The sequence below is a fragment of the Pongo pygmaeus genome, chromosome 11 (genome assembly GCF_028885625.2).
Source record: "Pongo pygmaeus isolate AG05252 chromosome 11, NHGRI_mPonPyg2-v2.0_pri, whole genome shotgun sequence".
Taxonomy (NCBI): domain Eukaryota; kingdom Metazoa; phylum Chordata; class Mammalia; order Primates; family Hominidae; genus Pongo; species Pongo pygmaeus.
In genome coordinates this window covers 107411116-107436097 of record NC_072384.2, presented here as the reverse complement: position 1 = coordinate 107436097, position 24982 = coordinate 107411116, and the positions used below count along the sequence as shown (strand labels likewise).

General features: G+C 41.5%; 1 protein-coding gene across 3 annotated transcripts in view; it reads left to right on the top strand.

The window, feature by feature from the left end:
• The window catches only part of KLF7 (KLF transcription factor 7), a 163217-nt gene extending 150705 nt beyond the window's left edge, over positions 1-12512 (top strand). For all 3 annotated transcript variants that reach the window (XM_063647831.1, XM_054478879.2, XM_063647830.1), the window contains one exon: positions 6318-12512. In XM_063647831.1, coding sequence (XP_063503901.1) covers positions 6318-6369 — 52 coding nt within the window. In that variant the 3' untranslated portion in view covers positions 6370-12512. The remainder of the gene's footprint in view (positions 1-6317) is intronic.
• The last annotated feature ends 12470 nt before the right edge of the window (positions 12513-24982 follow it).

The window sequence follows — 24982 nt, the reverse complement described above, 5'->3', positions numbered from 1 at the left end:
TACTAAAGGTCTCGGTTATGATGAGAAAAATGCTTCTAATACGATAAAAGCCCCTGAAAGCCTCAGGGTTCCCCAGCTTGCAGGATGGCAGCAGGGGCCTGGCTTTTCTTGGGAGGAAATGGGATTGCTTTTGCATCCTGCCTCCCCCAGTCCCTGTGTCCCACACCTCCCCCTCACCAGGGCTTCCTCTGTAGTAGTGTTTAGTGAATAGGGAAGGGGTGTCCAGACTGGTCACGTTGGCTTAGTGCTCCCTTAGGATGCTTATAAAGGAGCAGTTATGTTTTTCTTCCTTTTTTTTTCCATCTTCCTGGGAAGCTATTTTCCTCTTATCTTCATTCTCTAAGTACTAAATAAAGACCCCATGCGTCCTGGAGCCCAGAGATAACCTCCCACCCCAGGGCTGAGGAAGTGTACTTCATTGTCTCCCATTCCCTTGGAACTCTGTTCTGCTACCCAAGAAGACAAGTTATTGTTAAATTTCCATCCATTACCTAGAAGTCCTCCTGTATTTACATGAATCAGCAGCTGTCTTCTACAGAGTATGCTCCAGGAGAGTTTCTCCTTATTCCCCATCTTCCTTCTATTTCCATCTCAAGTTTCTCTGCTTTGTGCCTCTCTCACTCTGCTAATAAAGAAGCCCTGCAGATGGTGACTCTCTGTCCGTAGTCTTTTGAAGGAGAGTGTTCTGTTACATCAACTGGGACCAAGATGAATTCTTTGCGAGTGGTCAGAGTGTGATGGTAGCGTGTACACACAAGTTGCCCAGCTCTGAAGGGTGTGGAGGCCGTTACTTGGAGATTGTGAGCATTATGGGTAGCCGTAATTATTGTATGTGGACAAAGAGTTCTTATGGGGAAATTGCCAAAGTTAGTATTCCACTCTTCAAATCAACTGACTTATTGATTTACAACCTTCCAGCAGTTGATATATTTGGATTTAATCTGGTCTTTTGTATGATTTACGTGGAGAAATATTCCAAACCGATTGGTTATTTCACTGAAAGAGATGTCAGAGATGGGTGATTTGGTTAGTCTTTTGCTTTGTTTTCTTCTTTAAAATACACTACAGTTTCTGGAGCTAGAAATTTGCTGAGCAGATGGTACAGATTCTGCAACATGGTATTTGTGGGAGATTGAGTGGATCAGCGTCCTGCGACACAGGCCAATAGTGCATTTTTGACAACATCAGAAATGAGAGTTTGTATTCCCATTAGTGTCTCATGACAGGCAGCACCTTGGCGTTTCAATTGCAGTGACTGTGCTAAGAATAGCCAGGTCTGGGAGGCGACATGGGGAATTGGAGTGGTCCCAAAGCAGATGAAAGGAAAGCCTGGAGTGACCGGGAGTTGGCATTCCTTAGAAGATGTTTGCCTTCAGAAACAGAGGGCATCTGTAGGCCTTGGCAGGACATGGCATCCTATTGGTACCGCAGTGTATATGAGTGCACCACCTCTTGTCTCTTAAAATTTGAACAATTATACTGCCCTATTTAGAAGTTAAATAGGGTTTAGACTTCCTTTCCTTAAGCATGTACCAAGTCTAACGTATGCTTTTATTTTGCCTATAGGGTAGTTTTAAAAAATTCATGACGTTTTTGGTTTGTTTTTTTTTTTTTTTTTTTGGCCAACATTTAAAATCGTTAAATGTCACACAAAAAAGTTTGTATTTCTGGCTTTGTCTGGAAAAATCAGATCTGGCCACAGTGGGCTCACATTCCCATGTGGCTGTAATTGGATGTAGCTGAAGAGCAATCATTACCCATTTGCCATAGCCATGTGATGACTATGTTTCCACTGTTCCCACCACTCCCTATGGCTCCACAACTCAAAGGCAAGCCATTGGTTGCTAAGTATTGTCCCGCTTTCTGTTGTTTCTTCTTACAAGAAGAGCTATACTTCTTTGTATCCATGCCTTATCGGAAGTGGAAACAGATAGCCCAAGAGTGCTGTGTTTCTTACACTTGACCCACAGCACATACTTTATCTGCCTGGCCTTGCAGACACTGGGTTTTGTGACTTCTGGCTTCATGTTTGGGTTAGGAAAAAAGCACAGTAGTAGTGCCATTTCTTCACCATCTGACTGGACAGTGCAGCCCCCCTGAGTGACCAGTGACTAGAGGGATAAGTGGTTTTTCAGCCCACAGAGTTGGAGGCTGCTGATGGTGGTAGATAGGGCTCAGTTTCCATCAGTGGTAACATGCAGGCCCTCATTCTACCGACTGACTCAGTGCAGTTATAATCCAGGGAGACAGCTACTAGCGTCGTACATTCCAGTTCTTGGGCAGTTTAGAGGGTGCATTTTGATCTTTATGTCAGCCCACTTATAAGTGGTAAGAAATACCAGCCCGTATCTTAGCCTCTTGGTCACCTAGGAGATTGCTATTGACTTAATCCCTATGTGACGTTAGTGTACCTTTTTTTTTTTCATTTGAGACAGTCTGGCTTTGTTGCCCAGGCTGGAGTGCAGTGGTGCGATCTCGGCTCACTGCAACCTCTGCCTCTGGGGTTCAGAAGATTCTCCTGCCTCAGCCTCCCAAGAAGCTGGGATTACAGGTACCTGCCACCACGCCTGGCTACTTTTGTATTTTTAGTAAAGACAGAGTTTTGCCATGTTGGTCAGGCTGGTCTTGAACTCCTGACCTCAAGTGATCCACCCACCTCGGCCTCCCAAAGTGCTGGGATTACAGGCGCGAGCCACCACACCTGGCCTAGTGTGCCTTTTTCATAAACAAGAGAAATGACTGTGGGGTTGACTAGTTCTCCATTATGTACAAATTTCAATAATTAAGGACCTTCTTATTTAAGGTCACCTGGCTGCTGTAAAGTTATAAATACCCTCTAGGGGTATATTACCCTTAAAATTATTTGATTCTGCACTTCTAGATGCCAAGTTTATCTATTACCTTTTACTATTCCTATGTGGAATTCAGTAGGTATAAATTAGTAAGTATAAGTTAATCATGACTAAGTACCTTGCTGGAGTATTGAATTTAAATAAAAGCCTCAATAGTAAGGGACCTGGTCTAATCCTAAGCATCATACATTTTTTTGGAATTTGAACAAATAATGATGCTCATTTGATTCAGTAGGGGTGCAGTTACATTTCCTACCATGTTAAAGGTTTGGTTTACTTTTTTCCACTTTTTTTCCCCTGAATTTGAAGGATAAAGGGAGATGCTTATACGTATATTGCTAAATACCCAGTAATTGGTAAAGGCAGAAATAAAGCCGAACACATACATTACTGAATGGTTCTTTCAAATAAAGTTCTGTATCAAGAATACTAATTTCCGGAGAGTTCCCAGGATATAGAAAGTAAGGAAAGGGGTTTCCCACTGCCAGGCCCTCTCTTCACTCCTTACCATCTCAAATCCCTGCATTCCTCTTGGACAGGCAGGCTTCTGGGTGTCTGTGTTGTTGCTTCTCACAGGTGCATCCTCCTCAGGCCTGACCAGCTTAACCTCAGGATTAATTTTCTAGTTGCTGCCTTGACCACTTGCCACAAAGTTAGTATCATGTTCATTTACTTTTCAAGTTTATGGTCTTACAGTTCTGTAGGTTAGAAACTTCTAGGTTAGAAGTCCAACATAGGTCTCACTGGGCTAAACTCAAGGTTTTTGCAGAGCTGCATTTTTGTTCTGGAGGCTCTAGGGGAATATCCATTTCCTTTCCTTTTCCAACTTCTAGAAGCTGCCCACATTCCTTGGCTCATGATGCCATTCCTGCATCATTAAAGCTGTTGAGTCCTTCTCGTGCTGACATCTCTCTGGTTCTCTCTATCAATTCCTTCTCCCACTTTTAAGAACCGTTGTGATGGCATTGAGCCCAACCAGACAATCCAGAATAATCTCCCTGTTTAATGTCAGCTGATTCATAAGTTAATTCCATCCACAACTTTAATTCTTTATCATGTAACCAAACATAGTCCTAGTGTCTGGGCATGAAATGTAGACATTTTGGAGGGAGCATTATTCTGCCTACCAGAAGCTCCTTAAATTGACAGCCCAGTTCTCTCTTCTTCTCAGTGTGGTTAAGCAGATGTGACTAAGAGTGTGGGCTCTGGCGTCAGACTGCCTGTGTTCAAATCCTCTTTCTGATGAATATTTCATCTGGTAGTGGGAATAAGAATGGTACCTTCTTTATAGGGATCTTATAAGGATGTTACATTTAAAAAAGAAACACCTACAAACAGAATGTCCCAACTTGGATCTTCTTTCTCCAGGTTGTTGGGATAAAAGAAGGAGGGAAAGAGAGAAAGAGAAGGAAGAAAGAAGGCAGGGAGAGGAAGGGAGGGAGAGAGGGAAAGAGAACAGGCAGTGGACAATACTGAGTTGTACCCTCAGGACATGAGTTATGCCAGTTAGATGCTAAATTCCCTGCAGGCTATATTGATTTTTCTTTGTACGAGTGACATGGAGTACTAGTTTTTAAAGAAAACTTAGTGACACTGTTTTATAGCAAAGCAAACACCCTTTAGGGGCATCTCTAAGGGATTATCTAAATATCTTCCTCATACAAAGTCAGGGCTGGAAGTAAGTGGGTATAATTGGAATTGTTATTATGCAGCATGTTATTGGATTAGATTGTTTTCTGTTGTACTTTTCACATTTTTATGTGGTTTTCGTTTTACCCTTGTCCCATTTCACTTCATTCCCTTGGAGTTCTATCCTACACATGTACCTATTTAAGGAATGGACACAAACAGGGGGTGTGGAGAATGTTTGCGGTCAAGGGAAAGGGTGGATATTTTTTGTTTGTTTTAAGAATGAACAAACAGGGAAATCCTGCCCTGAACAGGAAACCCTGCTAACCTGAACAGTGTAGCTTGCTAACATTCTGACAGGAGTTTTGGACTGTAGGGGTGTCTCAGGCTTCAGGGAGCCTGGGAACTTTCTCATAGGTTAGAAAGCAGCTAGTTTCAGGCAAGTGATCCAGGGGGAAAGCATACACTCAGAGCTCAGAATGACTGCTGTCATGTAGGCTGACTTCACTGGGATTTCATTCAGAACCTGAGATTGAAGCCTGCAGGGATTTGGAAACACCCATACGGTCAGGTTTCTGCATGTTATAGACTGCAGTTAGCCTCCCAGGGTATTTATGTGCTCAGGTAACTAAGAAGAACAGAATTAGATTTGTCTTTAGGCTTTGTTGGATCCAGCTTCTCTGATATTATCATCAGGACTCTTTCTATCCTCCAGAACCCCTTTTTCTGTTGACTTCATTCTCAAGCCAACTCTTTCCCACAATGGCAGTATAGACACCAGTCACTCCAGGATCCCAGTGGAAAGAGAGCTTCTCTCTTCCAATAATTTCAGCAGATGTCCCAGGGCTGGTTCTCATTGGCCTTTACAGGTCACATGGCTGTTGCTTAGCAGAGTACTATGGCCACAACTTCAGCCTCACACAAATGAGAATGCAGAAGGGTTGCTACCCAAGAGAATATCAAATAGCTGGTGTTAGAGGAAAGAGGAAAGAAGATGACCACTGGATCCACTCTGACATGAAGAAGGCACTCAGTTATGGGCCTTAGGTTCCAAGAAACACCTTAGCCTCAGTTTCCTTCACCCTCCTCCTTTCTGCCCCCAACACACACACACAAAGGGTGAGAATACTTACCATGGAGGGTTGGTGAGGATGGCGTGATATTGGGAAAGCCCTTAGCGTAGTGCCTACATATCGTAACATACTCAATAACTGTGAGCACCCTTCTTCATCCTTTTTTTTTTTTTTTGACTTGAATATAGAGTGTCTGATAAGCCTGTAAGTAGTATCACAAGCAGTATTTCTAGGCTTTCATTGTAAAGTTTAGGATTGAAATCTGGGTGTTGAAATTTCAAAGTTCCACCCTTTGATGATATAGACTAATTATTCTTTATTATATTTACAGTATGCAGGCATGACACAGATTTCAAAAGCACTTTCCCATTCTTCTTTAATAATCACAATTATGATCATAACAGTTAACATGCACTGAGATCCTACAATGTGCCAGTCGGTATTCTAAGTACCTTGCATAGATCATCTCATTTAATCCTCACAACCCACCTATGAGGTAAATGCTATAATTATCCCCACTCTACTGAGGAGGAATTAAAGTACAGAGAGGTTAATGTGCTCAGAGTCACACAGCTATTGGAAGAGATGGGATTTAAACCCAAGCATTTTGCCCCTTAAACTTACCTTCCCAACACATGGCCCTGTTTCTCAATGCATGTGCACTGTCTCTGTTTAAAGTAAGGGAAATCATTTCCTAAGGAGTGATACAAGTCAAGCTGTTTGCTGGGAGTTCTCTAATATCCTTGTTGTTTATATCTCCTAGGTGTTTTTCCAGGTCTGACCATCTTGCCCTCCACATGAAGAGACATATCTAAAAAACCGAAAGGCCAGAGTTGCCATGGCATCGGCTAGTGTCTAAAGGAAACGCCATGAGGCAGGGGGCTGGACTTCAGGCGGGGACCCATTGCCTCGCAGAAGAAAGTTCTCACTTATAAACCTCTGTACACACACACACATATACACACACTCACAGACCCACACACATACACACTGTCATGCACTCAACTATATTTAAAATATATACGTCTATTCTTTATGCCTTGCCCTAGCCAGATGGAAGAAGATGAAGAAGGAAACCAGGTGAACTCAGCAAGGCAGACTGGCTGCTTACTTCAGCACTATTGGAATTATTTCCCGCTGTTGCCAATGGAAATCAAAGAAAATGGATGTGACGTCTGTGCAGGTGGACGGCAGTCCGAGGGGCTTATTTAACTTGCTTCTGAGTGCAACTTGATAGGAGAATCCAGCATCTTAAAGTTGCATATGTGTAGCACTAATGTTTCTTTTTAAATAGTTGGGGGAAAATGACCTAGAAAACCAAATTGCAGTTTGGTAGCCAAAATTAACTCTTGGTTTATCTGTCCTTTGTGTGTGAAAAGTCCTACTATTCCGTGCGTCAGACTTCCTCACAGAACTGTTGACTGGTTTTGGTTCTTAGTACTATTGAGATATTTCGCGTCGATCCCAACGGCCTTAGCGGCGGCAGACTGGAATAACACCTTACACCTTTCTGGCCTGCATTTCTGTAGACTTCACTCTCAAGGGAGGAGTTTTCTTTTCTTACTTTTTGACTTTTGCACACCATATGCACTAGGGATTCTGGAAACTTCTAGCATGACTGCAAAGTGGCCAAGAGAATAAAGTCCTTGATGATAAATCACAGTATATCCCTTGAGCCTCACCTTATTGCCAGTGCTAGATTTTTTCTTTTTAATCTCTCCGTTTTTGCTAACGAAAACTTGAAAAGCTTATTTGGAAGCTTAAATGTTTTATCTTTTCTCCATGGACTAAACCTCTCCAGGACTCTCTCGGCACCTGGATGTCCAGCTCTCGAAGCAGCCAATCAGATGGGACATCACAGTTCTCTCATCCTCCTTGAGGCATGATGACCTCAGCTCATAGTGATCAACCGTTGTGCTGTGTGTCATTGCTACCCCATAACCAGTTACAGCATAGATGTCGCTAGTCTCAGAGGGCAGCTGCGTATTTAATTTAACTCTGGTTTATGACCTGACAAAAAGCCAAAAATATCACTCTTTCCAGGAGTGGGGAAAACTGAGGATGCCTCCCAAGTCTAGTGGCTTCACAAAAGATCATCCTATCTTCTCTGTCATGCCCACTGAGCTCCTATTCCCCTACTTGTTACAATACACAATTTAAAACGCCATTGTGGGAGTGAAGGGTTGACATTTAAGGAAAAGGTTGAGGTGTTTCTCTCATGGGCTGTCTAAAAGGAGAGACACGTTTCTTTCTTTCTTTTTTTTTGGCTAGGCCCACCGTGACTTGTGACCTAGAACCCCCAGGATTAACAGAGGCCTCACATTTACTCTGCAAGCTGACTCCAAAGGAGTCTACAGTCCTTACTTGTCATACTACACACACACATCCAATAGTGGTCTCTGTCTACCCGCATTCCTAGCTAGCTGGCACTGGCCTCAACTCCAAAGACTGCCTTTAGGACCATCAAATGGCCTATGCAAGCAAGCGGGGTGGTTATTAGGACAGATTGTATATTTTGTATATTCTGGGACCATCCCTTCAAGACACGTCTATAAAACAAAAATGGCGCTTGGTCCACACACGGTTGCTGCTCCCTCCTACCAGCTGGCTCCCCTCCTGTCCTCCTTTGACTGTTTGACTCATTGACTGTTAAAATGCCACCCCATACATATTTGGGATGCAAAACTGAAGTCAAAAGGAAACAATAATATAAGAAACACAAACACATATATGACAGCAACCTTCAAGATCTGGGTTTTCAGCTTTCTGCAACCTTTGTTTTCACTGAAATGTTGAAACTACTCGTCTGAGGGCAAAGGAACCTCCTCACAAATGCTGTAGCTGCCAATTGGACACTTGGGGCATTTCGAGGTCTGGCCCTAAGAATTTACTTTCTCCTTTTCCTTTTTTCTATTTAGACCAAAAAAAAAAAACAAAAAACAAACAAACAAAAAAAAAACAAAAAAAACACAAAATAATACAAAACGAAAAAAAAATAAAAGAACACCCATTAACACACACACGCACACACACACAAAATCTGTCCATTTGCCGGAGGCAACTGTATGTATGTTAGTTGGAGGGTATTAAAAAAAAAATCAGTTTTATTCCAAAGATTTAAAACTAGACATGACTTAAAAACAATTTCTGGAGCACTGCTTGCTGACAATCTCGTAGTTCTCTTCTGCATTTGAGTGCATTTTGTGGCCAGTCCATCAGGGCGTACCATGGGATTATATTTGAATGTGTGGTGCATCCTTCCTGGATGAAGGATGTGTGAGGGACCTTGAACCTCAGCTGTATTAAACTGTAGCGCCTCCAGTCAGTGCACTAGATGAAACTTTTAGACACCCTGAATTCTGTTGGTTCCTTTCTTTTCCTTTATGTAGCAGCCTCCAGCATGAATGCACGCACACGCCAGTGATGGCATTAAGCCATGGCCACCACGATTTGCAAATGTTCTCTCCCAAGCTGGAGCTGCTCTTGCCTCTCGAAATGCTATTATTAAGGGTTTATAATACTTAATTTAATTTTCGAACTGACCAATGCAAGGCTCTATTAAAAAGAAAGTTTAAAAAATGCAAAAGAGTTATCATTGCTTGTTTGCTCCCTATTGTCATCTGTGGTCTCATTTGAATGTGGCAGAACAAAGGCCCTTTGGTCCTCACCACTGTCTGAAATGTTCAGTAATTTCTCTCTCTTTTGTATCAGTGAGGTCCTTTGTAATCTGCTCCTGACCTTTCTTGGAGCAGGGTGCATTGAAACTCAATGGTGGTGCTTGCTTGCTTCAGAGTCATTTGTTGACTGTGAGAATTGGCCTAAGAATTTGGTGGGTGCTAAGTGGATGGCTTTGAAACTGTTCTTCTTTAGCCCAGTTGACACCCATGAATGATGACCAGTCCTGATCATTTTGGAAATGGATGTGTAATAAAATGTCCATCACCTCTGCAGTGGCAGAGATGGTTACTAAGAGCCTCTAGAGCGAGCAGGTTTTCCAAGAAGTAACCTGAAGACATTTTGCTCCCAAGAAGGACTGGTTATTTAAAAACAGTGCATTAATGGACATTTGAAACACATCAAACCCCTTTCTCATTTCAATTGTTATCTCCTAACACTCCAGGGGATCCCAAATTTGAAAGGAAAAACCCGGCCTGGTGTTTCTGGTGGTGTCCTAACAAGCACGCTTTTATCCAGGGTTCAGAGTTGGACATGTAGAAAAAGAGTTTCTAAGCCACTGACAATATTTTTTTTTTTGGAATTTCAAATTATACTTCTTTCTCCTGCCACATGACTGTAAGTCATAGACATGGAAACCTGAAATTATAATGCTGCTCCTAGCTACTGGCCTCCTGCCCCACCCATGGTTAATGGCTCAGCTCAATGCCTGGTGGTAATGAGTATTATGTCCAGAAAAAGAGATGTTCAGATTCCATGACAAAGCTGCATTTTTGTAAAAATATTGGAGACCCCAAAATGAACTTCATGCTGACCATTTCGTCCTCTCTGTGTGCTTTCCCTTGCAAAGCCCTTCAAATATCCTCTTCTCTCGACGCCATCTCCTCTCCACCTGCACCTCTTGTGCCCTTTGTACATCTTTGATTGCCTGATGATAACAGGGTAAAAGGACAGCCAACCTCATGCCTGATTAGCAGAACCGAATCCTAGTTTTAAAAAATCTTCTCTGGCTTCAGAGAAGATTTTATAAGGACTTTTGTTTGGGATAAGCTTTCCAGATTATCCATGTCTATTTGCATCAAAGGGGAAAGAAATGGGGCTTTTGGATGGCTCTTCCAGTGCATTCGGAACATTGCCTCTTGCCTTTATTCCTGCATTTTATGGCAAAGCCAAAAGAAAGAAACTCAAGTTGCAAGAACAAAACCCAGTGACCAGTTTTGATGGTTCAAAATGATTTCCTTTATGGAAGTCACTTCATAAAAGGTTAAATAAAAAGTGGGAAGTGCTTTTGTCTTCTCTTTTGCATGAGTTGCTTTTAGGAGCAGGAAGAAGGTAGGCAAAGTAAGATAAAGATGCAACACATTTAACTACAAAAATCAGGTTCATTTTTTAGTTTATTAGAATTTTTTTGAAATCTTAAGAGGGCCAGCATTTCTGGCTACAATTTTGCACCCAGAACATTGCCAAAATGAAGATTCAGTAAATAGAACCTGATTGAAATTTACTCCTGGAAGCTTTCCTTTGCATTTTCGGGAAGTGGCCGCCTGCCAAGCGCAAGAGTTGGGGGGCAGGAGGGGAGGACTCAAATTCTGGGTGTCTGGATTAAATTTCGGTGAACATGGTGATATCTCAGTTTGAAAACTAGAGGGCCTATCCTGAGTATACATTAATGACTCTTTGATGGCCTACTTTCCTCAGTGAGGATCTTTGGGAATACTTGAGATGGAACAACAGAAATGTGTGAAAGGAAGCAGAAACTTCTTGTAAATAACGTGACCTCCCATGACGAACTGCCTGAGGCTTCAGGGTTTTTTCTTGCTTTTAACACTCTTAAATCTCCTCTGTTGGTTCCTAATAGATCCCAGAAAAGGGAAAAATAAAGCTGCAGTTAACTTTCTTATGTGCATCCTTCCAATATAGTACTGTATTCTTCAGGTGTTTTGCATTTAACATAAAAGTCCTCGGGAAACAGGTGTCAAAAACAGAGAGAGAAATCCTGGGCCATCACTTCACAAATATCCCAAACAAGATATTCTTTTCAAACAGGGCTCCCTCTCCGTGGTCACGAGGGAAGGTTGATAATGTTCTTTGTTGGGGACTGTTTATACAATTTTTTTTCAACTGTGAGCTTTGGAATCGTAACTTGCTGTGAGTCCAGCTTCTGTCTACTGCCATAAGATGGACCCCACGTCAGCATAATGAGGGTGGTATATATGCTCGCACCTAGACACGCGCATATGTACCTGTCGTACCTTCACGGAAGGAAAACAGGCTACTGACGTTTCGGAGGAGTAGCCACCAGTGCCTAATATCTTTTGGGGGGGATGGATGCTTATAATTGCCAGTATATTGAAACCACACTGGGAGTTCCACACAGCGGGGAGGGGTTGGGGGTGGGCAGAGGGGACATTTTAAACCTAGGCCTTTGGACTGGAAGCAGAATGATTTCTGCAAACCTAGGTCCTGAAGGCTTTGGGGCTTATTGGCTGGTTCTCAACCTTTTTGTTTTTTCTTCCCAGCATGCATTTCCTGTCTAAACCCAGACTTAGTTTAATTTCCTTATCTTTCACTTCTGCTTCATTCCAGGGAGGAAAAATACACCTGTTAATGGCCAAGATCTCCTTGCTAACACAGAGGCAAAAATAAATGTCTAATGTTTTTGAAGCCTCCCCTTCCTTTCCACAAGCCCCCACCCGCCCCCGCGTCAAGCTCCTTCTCCCACTTCCTACTCCCACGCAACTTCCCAGCCACTGAAACTTTTCTTTCAAATCTCTATTATCCTCTTAACAGTTGCTTGAATAAATTTATTTTTGCACTATACATTTTCTTTTTGCCAGATGTGTCTAACAAGTGTGTTTGGAGAGACCTACTCCCAGCCCCGTCTCCTTCCCCGCCTCCCCCCGTCACATTCTCTCAGGCCTTCTCTGGTATTTATAATATATCACAGAAGTACCCAGTCTTATAGCCCTCGGTTATGCCTTTTTTTGACATTTTATTTTTTTTAAGCTTTTTATATATATATATAAATATATTACTTTGTCAAGTTTTTTTGCTGTACAAAAGTCTTAAGATTTAAAACTATTATTTGTATTATATGATGGTGGTATGTTAATGTTACAAAATTATTAATGAAGAAAAAATTTATTTTTGTTACTGGTCTGTTTCATAATTCTTTTTTAAATTGGTATATTGTAAGATATCTATGCAAAAAATGTTATGTGACGCATTTTTATTTAAGAATGTAATATGTGTAATAAACAGTAGAATGTGTTTGGCCTTGGAATGCTTTACTGTATTTCTCCTTAGCTTGTTTCACTGGGGAAAAAAATCTTCGAAAGACACAAGTGGGTACTTACATACTTCGTGAAAGTTTTCTTTCTTGGAGAAAGGGAAAGCAAAAGGTTGTATTAGGTTATCTTCCTTTGGGAAGTTGTGTGTATGTGTGCGTATGTGTGTATTTTATAGTTTCATTGAGGCAGCTCAATGCCCAAATAAGAAGGGTCACTGAGTTTATTTCTTCAAGGGGAAAAAGGGAGCCAATTGTTGGAGATTATGAAAAGCAATATTTTAGAATGATAGAGATTACAAGATGTTATTTGTTTAGGGGGTTGGGAGAGGGTTATTGAAAGCAGTTTATTTGGTGAGAGAAGGAGGCAGTTTGTTCTGGGATGGGGTTTAATAGGAACCTATTGGGAAAGGATCTTTGAAGCAGTTTGTGAAGGAAGGAGGAAGGGGAAAGATCAGAGGGAATAATTTAGGTGAGGGGTAGGGGGCAGTAAAATGACAGGAGATGGTTGGAGTGGGGAGGAAATGGGTAACTGGAAGCCAGGAAATCCAGCTGGCTGTAGAGCGTACAAAATACTAGAAGGAAATACAAGCAGCTTCAGACCCAGAGAAGAGAGGGAGATGAAAGCCCCAGGGAAAATTCTCAGAACTGAAAAGAAAAGTACTAAAATCTCTGCCACACACGACTTCCAGGAAAGAGCATCACCAGTAAGGAGGAAGGTAGAGAACCCAGCTGGTGGTGTCGCCTCAGCATCCCGAGCTCAGCGATTCCCCAAGAGAAGTGGTGTCATTCACAGGAAACAACAGTAAAACACATTTGTCACATGGGACACAGCACTAGTCCAGCTTTCTTTGCATTCTTTGGACTTACAGAAGTGGATACGGTGGTGAATAACCTCTATCCCTAATCAAATGAATCTGACAAGAAACTTTCCAATAAATGTTTACTTTAGAAACCGTGGCTAGTGTGACTGAATTTGCTGCATGGATACAGACATTTCTCATGTCCCTGAACAGGAAACAGGTGTCAGGAGTGTGACAGCGGGTTTGGAAGGGAAGCTGAGTGATCAAGTTCTTGCTCTCATAAAACTCAAGGTGAAGAGAACAGTAGGTGCTGCAGGGGCCGGGAAAATGGTTTTGAAGTGTTAAGCATCAGCTGCCGCATCTCCCGAACAGGCAAGTGAGCTGGGCAACACGGCAGCCCAAAGCTGACTGACAAGAAACCACACGATGTAGTGGGGAAAACACAGCCCCTGGAGTCTGAAGACCTGCCTCGTACTCCCTGTGTCTTCAGCAGCTCTGGGACTAGATGAGTAATTTAATTCTGATAACCAAAATCATTTACCTGGAAATTTCTCTGAGTGAGGAAGGATAAGATAGCTTGGCAATATTACCTACAAGAAGGCTTATTATTCCACTTCCCTGACTTACAAAAAGATATCAAATTGAACATTTTAGGTGAAGCACAAATTGCACTGTACTGAAATGTTCAGACAAGAGGGTGGTAAGTCTAATCTATCTGCCATAAGGAAATGAGATGGTTTACATAAGTGAATATGCTAAAAGACTTAAGCTTACATATTTAGAAATGAAATTTTTGCTTAAGACTGGTCTAAATATATATATTGCCCACTTTACAACCTTTTTGAGCATCCATTTTTACAATATAATATAAATTCAGGGATGACTCCAGACTGCGGGGTTGCTTGCCCTGGCACGAAATGGCTCTATACTTTATATTGGGTGATTCTACTTTCTTTTCTGTGTTCTCCCTATTTAGAAGTTGCAAGTCCTTTGTGTGTCATCTTCTAGAAATATTTATCTCCTAGTCAACTAGACGATCAAATAGGCAAGCTTGGTAACAAGAATTCTTAAGTGCAGAAACAGCTATAATTTGAATCCAACAGGCAGTAGTCTGAAAGTGTAACCTGCATGTCATAGGGGGAAGAAGGTGCGTACCAGCTATAATCTGCGGTTGTATATGGAGCTGGGAATGCTGGGGTAATGGAAAGAAGTCTCATAAAAAGCAGAGTTCAGTGGAATTGATAAATAATGTATTATTTGTAGCTCGTTTTCCACTTACAGGTTTAGAAGAGGAGATGGTTAAAACTTTTAACTAAAATAAGATTTTGAGGTCACTGGCAGGTGATGGTTTTCTGTTTTATCCATGAGCCAATTCCTAATTCCTTCTCCAACATTAAATATTTTATCTGAGATTTTAAAAACTATCAATAGTGACTGGCTTCAACTTAACCTATTAACTTTTTTGCCTGATCATGATATAGCTATACATACAACAACACTATATTTAAAAGTGAGGAAGTGATGACAAAGTTACAGGAGGGTGGAAGAACAAAATTTATGTTTGTTTTATAAACATTTACTTATGTTTATGAAATTTTTCATTTTACATACACTGCATTTGAGTTGTCCAATAAGACTGCGTACACTGAATAGGTATTATTCATCACCGTGACCATTTGCTCTCACAAATGGTAAAACTGGGGGCACAGAAAGACAAATATTGCATTATTTCACTTATATGCAGAATCTAAAAAAGTTGAACTCATAGAAGCAGAGAGTAGAATCATGGTTACCAGGGGCTTTGAAGTGAGGAGGGGTTGGGGAGATGTTGGTCAAAGGATATAAAATTTCAGTTCTACAGGAGGAATACAGGGATCTATTGTACAACATGGTAACTATAATTACTAGAAATGTATTTGTGCAAAAATCACGAAGAGAATAAATTTTAAATTGTTCTCACCACAAAAATGGTAAGTATATGAGGTAATGCATATGTTAATTATGGCTTGACTGAGCCCTTCCACAATGTATACACATTTTAAAACAGGTTGTTTACAATAAATATATATGATTTTCATTTGTCAATTAAAAACATAATTCAAAAAACAAGTAGAGAAACTGGGGTTCAAAGAGAGTAAGTGACTTGATCAAGGCCCAGGGAACACGGTAAGTGGCAGACTTTTCTCTATACCTCACTGCTTCAGGGTGAGGAGTCAGCTCGATGCTTATGTACATGATGTCTCCAGACATAGTATCACGATTGACATCATTTCCCCATTTCCACCTCACTAGACACAGAAGGTAACCCGTAATATCAATAGCATCACCACATGCTACCATGGGAGGCAATCTTGGCAATCTCCTTCAATGTCACCATTCTACTTGAATCAACTGAGGTTCAGAGAGGTTCCAACTTGTCCAGGGTCGTATAGTACGTCCTTTGCAGAACAGGAGTAAATCCAGGGCTATTGATATGCAGTGATGCTCTCCTGGACTTGGCAGTGTTTCTTAAACTTCAGTTACTTGAGCACAGTCTTCAAGATTCTTTTATTATCCTTGCACTATTCATTACTTCTTTAATAGTTTTTTAAATTGACACACTTTTTAAAACCCAAATACCTGTTTTAGCTTTGTTCTCGGCAAAAATATACCCAAAACTACTGGTCTGATAAGCTATTTTTCCTTTAAATAAAAATGAAAATAAATAACTCAAAATTAAAGTACACATCTTTGTGTTACATAAAAGCCCTCAGTTACTACTGGTGGTATTTAAGACGCACTGTTCTGTGCCATTCTCTAAAATCTATGCTGTACGGTTTCTCTTTAGCTAATTATTTAGTCCATATGATGCTCCTCGGAGCACATTTCAAATTGAATCGAAAACTAAGTGCATGTGAAAATTTAATAAAGACTGATTTGATGACTGGGAAGTTACTTAAGGATGCAGAGATCCCCTAAGAGGAAAAAGATAGTGTGGCCTGTGAGTGGAGTGAATGCATATACTCTGCCTCGTTTTCCCCTGCTTGGAACACCCATTGCCTCAGGTACAGGCACTTTCGGTGGGTGCGCTCGTGGCCACGTCCTGCCATTGTTCTGGGGATGGAGCCCTGAGCATTAGATCTTGACTGTTCCAAGGAAGTCTTAGCCTTTCCCCAGGTTTCCCAATCAACAGTCAATGCCCAGAAACTAATGCATGCTGTGAGGCACAGCTTCAAAATGTGCTCACCTTTGTGGCACAGTTCTGAGACGCCCAGGCCACTGCCTATACATGCACATGAACACACAACTCAGCCCCCCAAATATTTTTCCAATCAGCTCCCAAACACTTGATATTCTACTATTAAATATTTATTGTTTTAGCCTAAGAGTTTCCTTATTTTTAAATTACAACTAATCAGGAACACATCATTCTTTATGCCCTATCTATCATATGGACCTTGAAGTTAATGCGTTTATTCCATCCATTCATATGAAAAGTTTTTAAGTGCAAGGAAGATGAGAGGTAGGGAGATAATGGATAGAAAAAAAATAGAAGCAAGTGCCCAATTTGGGGATTCAGGAGGTGGGAAGTGTAAGTAATCAGGCAGGCAGTTTTTTGCCCATCACTGCAGAACTCCAGGATAGTCATGCCATTTCATAAAGGAACTGAAGCAATATTTTCTGACAGGCACAGTCTCCTACATGACCAAAATGAGAGTCTACAGGAACCTGGGTCTGCAGGGCTTATCATAGCAAAGAGCTACCAGCAAGTGGGCAGCTTCTCGTTAGATAATAATGGCAATTACACATCCCTACTTGCTGGCCTTGCTTCTGTTCTTTAAATCAACAACTTTCAGCATCCTTATTTTGCTGTGAGCAGAAAGTCAACAGTCCTTTACAAAAACGAGGATGTGTTTGAGTCACTGGGGGGTATATTTAAAGGATCATCATTTGTGAACTCTGACATCAGAACCTAAGCAATGATGAAATGATGACACACTTTTTGCAGCTCGACAACATTCTGTTCTTGGGGTTAAGTTTGCAGACTGGTCTGAGAAGTACATGAACTAGGATTATATGATTGCTAGTCAAAGCACCCAGACTATTAGAAATTTTAAAACTCTGATCTTATTTACATGCTTTGGTGAACTCATGGAAACAAAGACCGAAAGATTTACCACTGGAAACCTTAAGTGAACTGATGCTGTCTCAAACTTGTAAAAAATTATTTTCTCTCTTTCCTTAGAAATATCTAACTATACTCCAATGCACATATAGTACATGATGACAATATTAATGAGTGGCCAAAATGTAAATCTTGTCTTTGATGCTGAGAGCTGGTGACACCTTTCTGTTCCCAATCTTGGTTTCTTTGTTTTCATTTTTCTTCCCATTTATTCTCTTTTCCTGTTTTGCCTTTCTCTCTCCTCTCTACCTTCTGATATCTGCAAAAAAAAAAAAAAAAAAAAAAAAATCACAGTGAAAAACCATCTCCCAAGCCCATATTGGGCTTCCTTCTCCAGTGTCACCCCAATGACATGGCCCCATCTCCCCTAGGTCATCCTTCTTCCTCCTCCCCTCTTCCTCTGTACCTTTATAAAGTCATTATCTCCCAGTTTGAGGGTGTTCATTTTTCAGCCTAATTTAGAATGGTGCTACCAAGAGAATGATTTGGGTTGTTTTGCTGATCCCCCTAGGGAGAATTAGAAACAGGAAACTGCAGGCTAACATGGAGGATTCCAACACATGTCTATTTGTTAAACACTGTGATATGCCAGACAGTAGGTCAGCACAGGAATGCATGTGGTATAAGGTGTGTCAATCACATACTTACAAATTTGAATGTTTCTCAATAAGACACATGAGCAATAAAAAATTATAATAATAAAATAGCTATCTTATGAATCTTAGAGAGTTAGGATTGTAAAATACCAAATATAAACCTTCTCCCTTAGTTCCAGTCCTTTCCATTACAATAAAGGTGGGCTTCGATTTACACAACATAATTATTTTCCAAACAGAAATGGACTTCTATTTAAATGCATGCAGAAACCCACTATATGCAATGTTTCTTAAGGTGTGGGCCAAGACCACCTGCATCAGAATCATCAAGGGTGTTTTTAAAAAAATTCAATTTTCTGAGTTTCACCCCAAACCTGAATCATACCCTCTGCAGGGTGGGGCTTGGACATCTGCATTTTAACAGGCTCTCTCAGGGTCATCCCAGACCACCTCAGTCTCAGAAACACTTTGGGAGAGGGATCATTCTGTGAAGCAAAGCAAAGCAACATTACAAAGAAAATAAGCCTTCTCTACTTCTCTGAAAAATATGGATTTTTAAACATCTGTACTTACGATTTGCTTAAAGTATGGTGTGTCTGTTCATTGGACTGCATATGTTTGGGATCTGTCACAAAGAAAACTGCCCTACCACCAGTCACTATGGGGTGACTTCCAAGAAGGCAGCTGTTCAGGTAAAGTTCCAGGAACCCACTCTTGAAAGTGTACTGAAATCGACTATCCCTGGGTCTTTTCCCAGAAAAGACATCTATGGTGGTAACTCTTTGGGGATAGTAGTTTGTATTTGGTTGGATTTGATTCAGTCCTCTTATATGGACTTGGCATCTCATGCCCTTTGCTGAGATAATCTCTGGCCCAGGCCCCAAACCGAGCATAGAAATATCTGTTACTGGCCAGGCGCAGTGGCTCATATCTGTAATCCCAGTAATTTGGGAGGCCAAGGCGGGCGGATCACTTGAGACCAGGAGTTTGAGACCAGCCTGGCCAACATGGCAAAACCCCATCTCTATGAAAAATACACAAATTAACTGGGTGTGGTAGCGCACGCCTGTAATCCCAGCTACTCAGGAGGCTGAGGCAGGAGAATCGCTTGAACCTGGGAGGCAGAAGTTGCAGTGAGCCAAGATCGCACCACTGTACTCTAGCCTGGGAGACAGAGCGAGTCCCTGTCTCAAAAAAAAAAAAAAAAAAAAAAAAAAAGAGAAAAGGGAAAGAAAAGAAAAAGAAGAGAAATACCTGTTACCAAGACTGAAGAACTTGCCTGCTTTAAAGATGTAAGACTACAGTCTGTGTCTTACCCTTGGCTTCTCAGAAGCCATTGGCACCCTCTACGTTGCAAGTCCTCTTCGTTTTTTAAAACTTTGCCTTCTTCCTCACTGCCATTTTTTGCCACTGAGGCTCAGCTTTTAAGCAGCAGCTCCCTGGGACTAAGAGCTTGAGGACCCCGAGAGAGAGAGAGAGAGAGAGCTTGAAGACCCCATATGAGTCTGTTGTCTGTCAACAAAGCATTTTGAGCTAAGCCCAGTTGTATGTCCAGATTTTTTTAATCAACAAAATTGGAGGAAGGAATACATGTCACAGTTTGCAAAAATGGGCTTTTGTGTATTCTGAGAAAGTTATTCTAAGAATAGGCCTGTGGAAGACCTAGCAGGGAAAAATATGAGCAAAAGAGGAATTCTCAAAACGCCTGTGAAATCTCTTCCTGAGAATGCTCAGAGACAGATCCCTGCTTATCTCCTTCCTCTGACCTGCAGCACCCCAGAGATAATGTGATTGGCTCATGGAACAGGAAGGGAATTGCCATAAATCTGAGCTAATTTGGAAAGGGAAGGATGGAGCAGATACGAAGCAATCAATAGAACGATGTCTTGTTTTGTGGTAAATGTTTACTGGCTCTGTTGCTGGAATGTAATCCTGCTGCATCAGAACATGGGCTATTAGAGGTGAAATGAGTTCACGTAACATCCTCCCTGTATAGTTGGTATGCATCATTCCTCTGAGTACCAGAGTCCATGGTCTCATGATTCCGACTAGAGAAAAGGTTTTGGATGATTCTCTACATCATCTTTACATTTATTATTTCATGATCCCTAAGAAAAAGAAAAATGACCAATTTCTCCTTCCTTAGCCCACATTTGCAGGATGGGCTGTATAAATGCCACTTAACATTTCCTTCCACTCTTGAAAGTGCAAACAAGAAGAGGAAACCACAATGAGAACAGCAACTAAATTGTTCCTTCCCTGACTAAGCTAGAGGAGGGATCCATTGCTCTGCTGCTGAGAGGAGAAGGAGGCGAAGCATGTGTCTCCTTGTCATGGAAAGGAGAGGGTATTAAAAATGCTTTGACGGAAAAGCAAGTGCAGTAATTGATTGTTAATGACTGCACAGCCCTAAATGTCTGGAATTTGGTTTAGATTCAATGTAATTTGACATTTGCCAACCATTATTAAATCCCTTTGATGCTTTCCCTGTGCTGTGCTGATGAGCAGCTGATTGGCTCTTGGGGACAGAAAATGTGAATGGTTGGGCACCAAGTCAACGGGGTGTCTGGAAGACAGCCAATTCACCCACACCCCTCAGCCTCCCCAGGCTCGCTGCTGTGGCATTCTCCATGCCTCTGTCTTCTTGGGTCCCCTTTCCTGTTTCTGCCAGCTCTATTCTCTTCTATCCTCATTCTCAAAATTGCATTCCTTTTCCAGCAGCAGTTCACTTTAAAAGCAAAATGTATCCTCTGCTCTATTGGCTGCTCCAACTCAGACGTCAACATCTCCTTGCAAAGAACAAAAATGTACTACAATTGTATCAAGGTAAAAAGATTAATAGAAAAGATGTAGAGGGATTATATGAAACCCTGTTGGAAAAATCATCACTGTGGGAATTTGAGAGTTATCAGGCCTCTCCCTCTCTCTCAATTCATTTCTCCTTTTCTTTATATATATTCTCTTCCTTCCACAAATGAACTTCCTTGCCTCCTCACCCATTGCATATGGCCTAATGTCACTTCTATCATAGCTGCCTCTAAACTTCCTTAGTCCCAGGCTCTACAGAACCTGTTACCTGGCTCCCCACTGACACGGTCTCTGGGTCCCAATTCCAATTTCCCATGAGAAAGAATTTAATTGGCCAGGCTCCCAGGTGGCTGAATTGGCTGTTGCTCTGGGACAAGGCCAAGGCACATGGGTTTATCCTTCCAGAACCAAGGCTGAACCATAGGCAAGAAGGAAAAGATGGGCAGCTCAGGTGTGCTTCCTCAGTGCAATGCAAGAGCCTTCCTATTTATTTTGGGGTCAACTCTCTCAGAATATTCAACACAGCCTTGCAAATAGTTCTATTTTGTGTGTTCATAATTTACAGTGTATGCCAACTCTTGCATTGACCCACTCACTTTTCCAGAACTACCAATTGTTCCTCATCCATACTTCTGCTGCATCTTCTTGCAAAAGTCTTAAGGGGTAAAAAATTCAGAGCACTTTTCAAGACAGTGAATCAAGAGAGAATCAAGAGGAGAACCAAGAGGAAAATCAAGAGGAAAGCAGCATAATGAAGAAAAAAACCCACATTATTCCATTAGAGTGAGGACAAAGATGAGTTTTCTTATTGCCAGGTGTGAGGCAACATGGTGTACAGGCAGAAATGATGGTGGATGAGGAGTCAGGAAGCATTGTCCTAGCTCTAGCTGTGCCTCTGGTGAGCTTTGTGACCTGAGGCACATTGCTTAGCCTTTCTGGGCCCCATTCTTTCTTTCCTAAAAGATAAAAAGAATGGATTAAATGAATTTTAAAGTTCTATTCATAAATTCTGAGATAATATAATCTCAAGAAATATTTGACGTAAAAATTACGGAACAGCAAAATAATTTGAATGGTCCCAGAGAACTGTTTATCTTTTCCATTGTTCTTTTCATTCATTCAACAAATATTTATTACGACTGTTTTACATGCTGGCAATCTCTGTGCTAGGCTCTGAGTACACAAATGACAACAGATACAATCTTCCACAGAATGCACAATTGAGCACATGAAGGAAAATCTTCATCATCTACATTGTACTATCTCCAGGGTAAGCCTTCCTTTTACATTTAATGCTGTTTTCTCCTACAAAACTGATGACATGTGGCTTCTTTTTTTCTTGCCCTAAGTGACTGCAGACTTCAGTCTCCTGGGGAAGCCCTTGGAAACCCTAACACCCTAACTGCTGCAGAGAAACATGGACATGGCTGGAGAGAGACGCTGGGCTTCTTTGCCATATCCTTCTGTGTCAGATCTTTCCAACAGGACTTCCTCTTCTGGTTTAGAATAACTTCCAAAAACATCAGAAGCCCTATATTGCAAGATAAATGTAAAAACATGGTGAAGCACAACCAGACACTAACTATGAATTATCCGCCATGTTTTCCGTCCAAGCTGTATTAGCTCCTGGAGATGATTTTAAGAATTACACGATTTAATGCATGGAGAATGAGGGGAGTCAGGCCTGGCACATGTAACATGCTTGATAAGTGCTGGCTGTCATTATCTTTACTAACAGAAATTCTCATCATTCTGGGGGTGGGGGTTTCTGGATCTGAAGGTAATCATGGTTCTTGGAGAAATGCGCACACTGCTCACGCTCAGCCCGAAGCTTGGACTGTGGCCTCAGCTTCGGGGTTCAGGACAAGAAAGACAGTGGTGGGGATCTCCATTTGTGGCACTTGGCCTCTCTCTTTCCCCTCCTCTTCTGCAGCCCCCCAAGTGCCGTGTCCCCCACTCCACACAGAGCCAAGATGCCCCTTAACGGGGGATCCTCAGCGAGCCTGGGGCACGTGTTTCCCAGGTTCCATCCTGCTCTTTGTCTGGAGACTTCATCCTTGAAAAGCTAATCAATGCATTCTCAGAAAACAGAACCCCGGTGGGAATGTTTGCCATTTTCTTTGCTAAGTGTTATTTTTTCCATATTAGAGGTCTGATTTCCTGCAATTCTTGGAGAGCACTGGGAGGAAGAAGGGTGAGGAAATTGGGCCAGCGGCGCAGTGATTAAGCACCCGCTCATTTCTGTGCCCTTTCCTTCCCTACGGCAACAAAGAGCATTTAGGCCTCCCTGCCTCAGTTATTTTGGTATAGAGAGAACAATGGCATTGTTCATGTATTCTAGATGGTCTGAGCAGAAGATTCAGCTCTTTCCCCTCGGTTCTGTCACTCACCAGCCGTGTGACTTTCCGGGGGCATCGCCTCCCTGGGCCAGTTTCTTCAGCCGTTTAAAGGAGACAACACTTGCTTTTTCAATGACTTGGATTTCCTTCAAAATAAAATGTCAGGAAAGTCTAACATACTATTATTATAATAAAAGACTTCTGTCTTGGGAAATAGCACTCAGTGCGTGGTGAAGAAAAGTTTAGAGAGAAGCTGAGAGAAAAGGGAAATCGGTACCGAAGAGTGTTTCAGAAGAATATTCTGAGCCATTCTTCCACCCGTCCCCCATCTCTCTCTAAGGGGACCTTTATATTCGTTGTCACAAACCAATCACGGGTGGTAGTACTTCTAGTACTATAATAGTAAAGCTGATTGGGTTGATTCGACTCGGTTATTTAGATTTTTAATAACAGCTCTAACAGGCATAAAATAAAGAGAAAACAATTTATCAAAGTAATTACTAGCAAAGTTAGTACAATAATGGTGAACTATTAATAGTGAAAGCTATACCCATTTTGGTTGTTATGTTACAGGTCTCCAAGATCTTTAACATCTTACCTCATTTAAGAGTCATAATAAATCTGTGAGGTCAGGAGGGTAGATTTTCTCTAAGCCCAACTCCCTATCTTATCTGTTCTTTGTTTTTTGAGTGAGGAAACTGAAGCCCAGGGAGGTTCAGTCCCAGCAGTCCTAAGCTATAAGGCTAAGGTCAAAACATCACTCTCCTGTCCATTCTCTTTCTCACCCACTGTGTGCTACCAGCATTTCATTAAGCAATTTTTACCCTACTGTCATGGGATGTCCAAATATTTGGTTCACTTAATAGATGCTTATATTTATAATTGAGTTATAAATATCCTGAAGGTTTTTTCAGAGGGTAACTTGAAATATATTTTTTAAGACCATTTTTAAAGCTAAAAACACAACTACATTTTTGTATTTGGTCATTTATAAGGTCAGGCATTTCTGTTTAGTATTGTAAAAACTGTATGACACAGAAATTGGGATTAGGATTAATTAATTTACTAATTTAACTAGTGAGTAGACAATGAGCTAAAGATTGTGCCAAACACTAGGGATTCCAAAGATGCACAAGGCAATTTCTATTAGTTAGAACTGAACATTTATGTTTACTTATTTTTGGTGGTGACAAAAACTCGAAGTGGTCTATGCACAATGGGGAGTTCATTATAAGGACTCTAGGGTATAATTTATTATAGGGATACTAGGGTGTCTTTGTGCAAACCCTAGCAGTGAAACATGACTTCTAGAACAGGGGGTTCAAGAGCTCAGGACCCTCCATCTGAGCTCTGTTCCCCTCAGTCCATTTATTTCATTCTTCTATTTCTAAAGACTTCCATTGATTTTGCCCTTATTGTCAGAAAACAGGGCTACCAATTGCTCTGAAATTTCTTGCTTCAAAACCAGAGAGACTAAATTCCTTTTCTCAGTTCCAATTCCAGAATTCCCAAGGAAAGCCACCGATTAGCCCTGGACCAGGAGCTCACCAGATGACTCTGCCCTGTGGAGTGTCATTCTCTGCTTCTGTCAGGTGCCTACCTCCAACCCATCAGCAGGGGCAAGGTGTGGGGTCACACTGGACTAGGATGGTGGACCCTATGATAACCACATGGGTGTAGGTGAACAGGAGCTGTTACTGGAAGGTGGATGTGGGGAAGACAATCCCATGAACACTGGACAGTCCCTACCCTCCTG